This window comes from Arachis duranensis, chromosome 6 (assembly GCF_000817695.3).
Source record: "Arachis duranensis cultivar V14167 chromosome 6, aradu.V14167.gnm2.J7QH, whole genome shotgun sequence".
NCBI classification, from domain to species: Eukaryota; Viridiplantae; Streptophyta; class Magnoliopsida; order Fabales; family Fabaceae; genus Arachis; species Arachis duranensis.
Genome location: NC_029777.3, coordinates 48,892,985 through 48,900,010, shown reverse-complemented (window position 1 = coordinate 48,900,010; position 7,026 = coordinate 48,892,985). Strand labels below are relative to the sequence as shown.

Below are 7,026 nucleotides of genomic sequence, written 5' to 3'. Positions count from 1 at the left end.
ACCAAGTAATATCTCGGATGAGTGAGGGTCGATCTCACGAGGATTGATGGATTAAGCAACAATGGTTGATTAAACTATTTAGTTAGGCAAACAGAAAATAGTGTTGAGTGTTCAAAAGCATTAAACAGTAATTTAGAGAATTAGAAAGCAAGCAATAAATTGAGGTGAAAACAATATGAAGAAGACAGTTAAAGTTTTAGAGTTATTTATTTTTTGGATTGACTTTTCTTACTAACTATTTTAATCAGCAAGATTTAATTCATGGCAAACTATATGTGACTAGACCCTAATTCCTTAGACCTTCCTAGTCTCCTCTAACTTTCATCAATCGCCAATTCCTTGGTCAATTAATTCCAATTAAAGGGTAAAGATCAAATTCCATTTTATATGCCACAAAAATCCTAATTACCCAATTTTAAGAGGATTATATGTCACGTATCCCGTTAAATCCAGATAATTAGAATTTAGGAGAAATTGCTTTCAAGTTGTTGTTCAAGTAAAGAGCTTTTCCAAGTTATACAAGAACTCAATTAGAAAGAGGGTCATATTTCCGTTCTACCCAAATTCATAAGATAAAGAACGAAAATAATTCTTGAAATATAAACCAAAACATGAATTAAAATAAAAAAATAATACTATCAATCTATACAATAGGCAGAGCTCCTAACCTTAATAGTAGAGGTTTAGTTGCTCATGGTTCAGAGAGAAAAATAGGATTCAGGTAAACTGTAAAATACCGAATGTAAAATTGAATAGAATCCCTCTTATCTAGTTGTGCCTTACTTGAGTGCCAAAATGGGGCCCAGAAATCGCCCCCAGCGTTTTTCTGCATTTTCTGCACGTGGCACATGTCACGCGTATGCGTCGATGGTCTTCTTCGCGTGTCATGCGTACGCATTAGGTACGCGCATGCGTCGCTATGGAAAGCTCCAAATCACGCGCACGCGTCGCTCATCACTGTCCTCTCCTTTAATGCTTGTGCTGCAGAAATTCCATCAAATCCAGCCGAATGCTACCTAAATTAAACAAAATTGCACAAGACTCAAAGTAGCATCCATAGTGGCTAAAGGGTAATTAATTCTTGATTAAACTCAACAATTTAAATGCAAATTCACTAGGAAATTATTATAGGCTTAGGATGTGAATTTGCATGAGAATGAGAGTTTGATTAAGCTCATGTCTCTTCTTATAATAGGGTTTACAACTGCAATCCTAAATAGTTTTGGCATCTCACTCTCATTTGAATCAGAAGGATGTCATTGTCATTCGGAATTAGAATTCGGATAATATTATGAATTCTCTGATCATTATACTCTAGTTTAATCCTTGAACACAGCATAATTTTCTTTAATTCATTTTTCTTTGGTGCTTTGCACCTTGAGCCTAGCGTTACTTGACACAGAAACACCATAAGCACTTAACTGGGGAACTCTCTTTAAGTTCTGATTTTTCTTTCAATTACTCCTATACAGTGGTGCTCAAAGCCTTTGGCATACTGTGTTAAACGCACTTGGTCTCGACTCTAAGTGTTCTGTCTCAAGGATTATTTGACACAAAAAACACCACAAGCATATGACTAAGGAAACAACTCTTTGAGCTTTTAATCATGTCTAACCTCTCTAGTCATTGATGCTCAGAGCCTTAGACTTGCTTTTATCAATTTTTTTTTGTTTCTTTTGCTTCAAGGATTAAATTTTTGTTTATTTCATAGAAGTCATAATAATTCTCTAAATTCATGTTCCTTATACATCAACATCCTTTGATTCAAATTCAAATATGCATTGTTCATGTCATGCATTTAAAATCACAACTAATACCACCACATTTGGATAAATGAGACTAATCTTACAATTAAACTCAGTTTCTTAAGCAATACATCACTTCTTTTCTTCTTTCTTTTTGATTTCAAGGTCAGTGGGCAATACATGACACATCTTTCAGAATTGAAGCAATTAAGAGAAAACTAAACTAGAACCTAGGATTCTAACTAATAAGGGATCATGCAATAAACAAAGCAAAATAACAGAAAACCGGAACATAACATAGTAAAAGCAGGAAGGAATAAAAAATGAAAGGAACTCAACCACCTCAGTTATTCTAGAGTTCGTTTTATTCTTCAGGTTGTGCTCCTCTGTGAAGATGATTCGCCTCCCTTTAGTGCCATAAAAATAAACAGAAAACCCATAAGCGAAGCGTCAACACTAAACTTAAAGGTTTGCTTGTCCTCAAGCAAAGAAGAACTGAAAAAAAAGAAACAAATATTATGATGAAAGAAGAATAAAAAGGATAAAAGAACAAGAGAGTATTAGGATTTGGGAGAGACAAAGAATGAAAATTAAAAACTGGACGGCACACTAGTGGAGGTGTGCGGCGCAGGCGATGCGTACGCGTATGGCATGCGTACGCATGGAGTGCGCAATTATCATAGTGACGCATGAGCGTCAAGCACGCGTATGCGTGCGCTTGGATTGTGCGAATCGCACAAAGCCAGCCGCGTGCACGCGCAACTCTCTGCTCGCATGGCTTGGGGACCAAAATTGTTATATGACGCGTGTGTGTCATGCACGCACACGCGTGGATTACCATTTGTGCAAAGGACGCGGACGTGTCAGGGACGCATACGCGTGAATATGTTTGTGCTTCTAGCACACTTTCAGCCCCAAGCCAGCACAACTTTCTGCCCAAACACCTATTTACGCCGCACGCGTGGATGGCTAAAGGCGCAAATGACACACACGCATAAGGTGTGAGTGTACATGGTCTTGTCTGTCCGTAAAGCAATGTTCCAGCGCCACTCCTGCTCATCTCTCGGGTAACTTTTCTTCTTTGTCTCTCTTTTTTTTGAAATATTCGGTTCGTGTTCTAAAATAGCTGCATGATCAAAACACACGTAAAACGAAAGGAAAACAGTAGAAACACAATAAAAATCAAATAAATAAGAAAACCACTACTACAAAAAATAACTAAGGTTACGAAATTATCGGGTTGCCTCCCGACAAGTGCTTCTTTACCGTCACTAGCTTGACGGTCAGCTCCTCTAAGGAGGAGGATCATAGGGGCTCAGCTCTTCACCCCTTACTTTGAACTTCTTTCCTGTGTCTCCATAAAGTAGCTCAATATTCTCTAGAGAGAGGATTCTATTTATTGTATAAATCCATGCTGGATTTCTTGTTAACACCACTTTCATTCCAGGGGAGAAACCTTCACTGGGGATCTTTTTGTTTCTCCATCCTCTGGGTACTTTTTTTAGGACCCTCTCCCTTGGTGGATGATGAATTTCCAACACCAAGCTTAGGTTTGATGTCAGGAGGAATTTTATTGATTGTTACCAAGGGATGTTTGAGCCACAGATTCTGCTGTGCGTCGTCAGGAGGTTTTTGAAGGGTTGGATCAATAAACTTAGTCTGCATGCACCTCTCTTCTTCACCTGCTGAAGGTACATCTTTGAAAACATGAAAGACTAGTTGCTCATTATGCACTCTAAGAACTAATTCACCCACTTCTACATCAATCAGAGCTCTTCCAATGGCTAAGAATGGTCTTCCTAGAATTACAGAGGCATTCTCATCCTCTCCTGTGTCGAGAATCACAAAATCTGCTAGGAGGAATAACTTACCCACTTTGACCAAGATATTCTCCACTAATCCGTATGCAGGCTTAATAGATTTGTCTACCATCTGTAATGCTATCCTTGTGGGTTGTGCCTCTTGGATTTGCAGCTTCTTCATCACAGACAAGGGCATTAAATTAATGCTTGCTCCTAGATCACATAACGCTTTCTCAAAGGTTGTGCTCCCAATGGTGCATGGAATTTGAAAGCTCCCTGGATCTGGCATCTTTCTTGGCAAGTTATTCTGAATTACAGCACTACATTCCTTAGTCAGCACTACTGTCTCATCTCCCTTTAAATGCTTCTTCTTTGACAACAACTCCTTCATGAACTTGACATACATAGGCATTTGCTCCAAAACCTCAACAAAAGGAATATTGATTTGTAACTTTCTGAAGACTTCCAAAAACTTTGAAAACTGCTTGTCCTTGGTCTCCTTTTGAAGTCTCTGAGGATATGGCATCTTAGGCTTGTACTCAGGAGCCTTTGGCAATGTAGGATAAGTGTCAAGAGAGTCCGGGAATGGGTTGTCCGCACGCTTTGGAGGGGCGTGCTCTACTTCTTCCTTCTTCTCCTTTGGAGCTTCTTTTTCAACTAACTCTTCATTGGCCTTGGTCTCAGATCCAGCTACTTTACCACTTCTCAGTTGAATTGATGTGTGGAAATCAAATTCCAACACAAAACTCACCAGCAAGTGTACCGGGTCGCATCAAGTAGTAATTACTCACATGAGTGAGGTCGATCCCACAGGGATTGATGGATCAAGCAACTTTAGTGGGTGATTAGTTTAGTGAAGCTAACATTGGTGAATTGGATGAAATTGAGCAACAGAATGTAAATGACAGGAAATTTAAAGTGCTGAAAGTAAATTGGCCGAAGCTTAAATGACAAGAAAAGTAAAATTGAAGCAGATTTAACTTACAGGAAAATAAATTTGGCAGAATCTTAAAGAAAAAAATGTAGATTACAGCAAATATAAAGGGGATTAGGCGCTGGAAAATTAACTAAAAGCAATAAATCAGAGCTCAGAACAAGAAATTTGAATTGTAGGAAAATTAAATTCAGATCACAGAAAACTCAAATGTAAATTAGCAATGAGGCAGAAAAGTTAAATTGCATAGAAAGCAAACTCAACTCAAGCAAAATGTAAAAGTGTAGAAAAATTAAAAGCAGTAGGAAGACTTAGATCAATTCTAAAATCCTTAAGAGAATCAACAATTTCAATGAAATAGCAAAATCAGAAAGAAAGCCAAGAGCTCAATTGCTTTCTCGATCAAAACAGAAAGAAAATTGTAGAGGAAAGAAAATAAAGTAGAGAAGAAAAGAGAACTCAGATCTGATTTCCAATTCTCAAATTCAAACAGAAAAATTAAAAGAGAGTTCTCTATTCTACTCCTACTCCTACCACAACTAGAAAATGGATTAATACAGATAGATTTACAGACGAATAAAGCCTTTATTTCAGACAGATTTTTCGTTACCGACGGATTTTGTCCCTCTGTAAAAGCCCCGTCGGAAATTATTTACCGACGAATTTTTTTCCGTCAAAAAATTACAGACGGATTTTTACTAGTTACCGACAGATTTTTCCTCTGTAAATTCTCCCTCCATTTCCTGAAGGCGACAAACTTATAGACAGATTTTCCGTCTGTAATTATAGACAGATTTTTAGACGGATTTTTTGTCTATAATTACAGGCAGATTTTCAGACGGATTTTTCGTCTGTAATTACAGGCAGATTTTCAGACGGATTTTTTGTCTGTAATTACAGACAGATTTTCTGACGGATTTTTTGTCTGTAATTACAGACGAATTTTCTGACAGATTTTTTGTCTGTAATTTAAACTTTGGAAAATTATGATTACAGACAGAAAATCCGTCTATAAATCCATCTGTAAGGTAAAATAGAATTTTTTTACTTTTTCTAATTACAAAATAAACTTGTTTTCATACAAAATAAATATAAATTTAATACAAATTTTTATCTAATTTATATTCGAATATTTACAATATTTCAAAAAATAAACAAATTCATCGTATTAAAAATAAACAATATTTACAATAAATTATTCAATATGAATTGAAGATACAGCTGAAGTGATTTCATTTGTTCTAATGTCAACACTTTCTTAACACTTTCTAAAGAAACGCCACAAGGATCTTCTTTAACCAGAAGGGCAAGAACATTGAGTGAGCTCCATGTTTTTGTCACATTACTGCTTGAATCTCCCAAAGTAACAGCAAAGACAGCATCAAATCCTCCTACTCCTAGAACTCCAGCCAACAACACTCCTTCTAAGTTCAGTGTAGCATCTAAAAGTTGTTTGTGATTCTGGTTCAATCTGCATGAATTGCAAGGAAAGAATAGTGATATTTTGCCAGCAGATATAATTTATAATCAACATCCTTCAAACAGAAGAAGCCTAATAATAAGTGCCAAATCAATGAAAGGAACTTACAGGAACACCTGCAGCCTCACCCATTAGGCGCATATGATATCTAATCCCAAGCATAGCTTCTTTTGCACCTAGCAATGCTTTAATAACTGCTTCCTTGTTGGGTTCAGAAGCTTGCTCTATCCACTGCGAGAATTGCATTTTCAACATCAACATAAGAAGAAAAGCAAGAACATGAGAGCCTGAAGTGTAGTCTCAAGAACATGATATCACATATGTGCATTAGAAATTCAGTCGCACCACTTGAAACTGAAAACCAGGCAAACAGTAAAGTTGGATATAGAATCTATTTCAAACCCATCAAAAGTCAACTTAATTGTATAAGTCTAATAGTAAAAGATGTCCTATCTCATTAAAATAACTAATAAACAGGAATGTAGAAATTTAATCTAATGCAAGGCATACTATAAGGCCAAAATGTTCTAGTTATTTAACAGTGAGCATTAAATTGCTTACCGGAGTCATCAAAGGTGGTAAAGAGAAGAGGAATAAAAATAACATAATCATGGGGAATGGTTGTTAAAATTGCCAAATAACTTCAACAACAACAAAAGGTTCAACTAGTAAATTTATGGCAAAATATTTATCCTGGGATTAAGATCAAACCTGCCCCACAGCTGACCAGTTTCACTGAATGCATCGGTTGGAACTCCACTAACTAAAAAAGGAAAATCGCAAGTATAGAAACTTATCAGTAAGTATAGAAAATTCAGTTATATATTGACATTTATATATATTCACATTTATATATAATAATAGTCACTAATATAAGATATATAAGGGCTTAATATAGATTAGTAACTTCAACATTTGTAATATTATATATCGTTTTAAAAACTAAAACCCAGTCCCAAATCAGTTTAGTTACTAATTCATCAACGTAATGGTAGGAGAAAAAAATAACAAAAGCATCTAAATAAAGTAGTTTAAGCCTTTAAGGACTAAGGAGTACCCTTTGCC

General features: G+C 36.2%; 1 protein-coding gene across 1 annotated transcript; it reads right to left on the bottom strand.

The window, feature by feature from the left end:
• Window positions 1–5,676: 5,676 nt before the first annotated feature.
• Window positions 5,677–6,192, bottom strand: LOC107493796 (phosphomevalonate kinase, peroxisomal-like; the record flags this gene model as incomplete). Its single annotated transcript, XM_052262569.1, is given in 4 exon segments — window positions 5,677–5,748; window positions 5,751–5,934; window positions 5,936–5,952; window positions 6,070–6,192. Coding segments are annotated over 4 exon segments (396 nt in total), but the record flags the coding sequence as incomplete, so codon positions are not given.
• Between the last annotated feature and the right edge of the window lie 834 nt (window positions 6,193–7,026).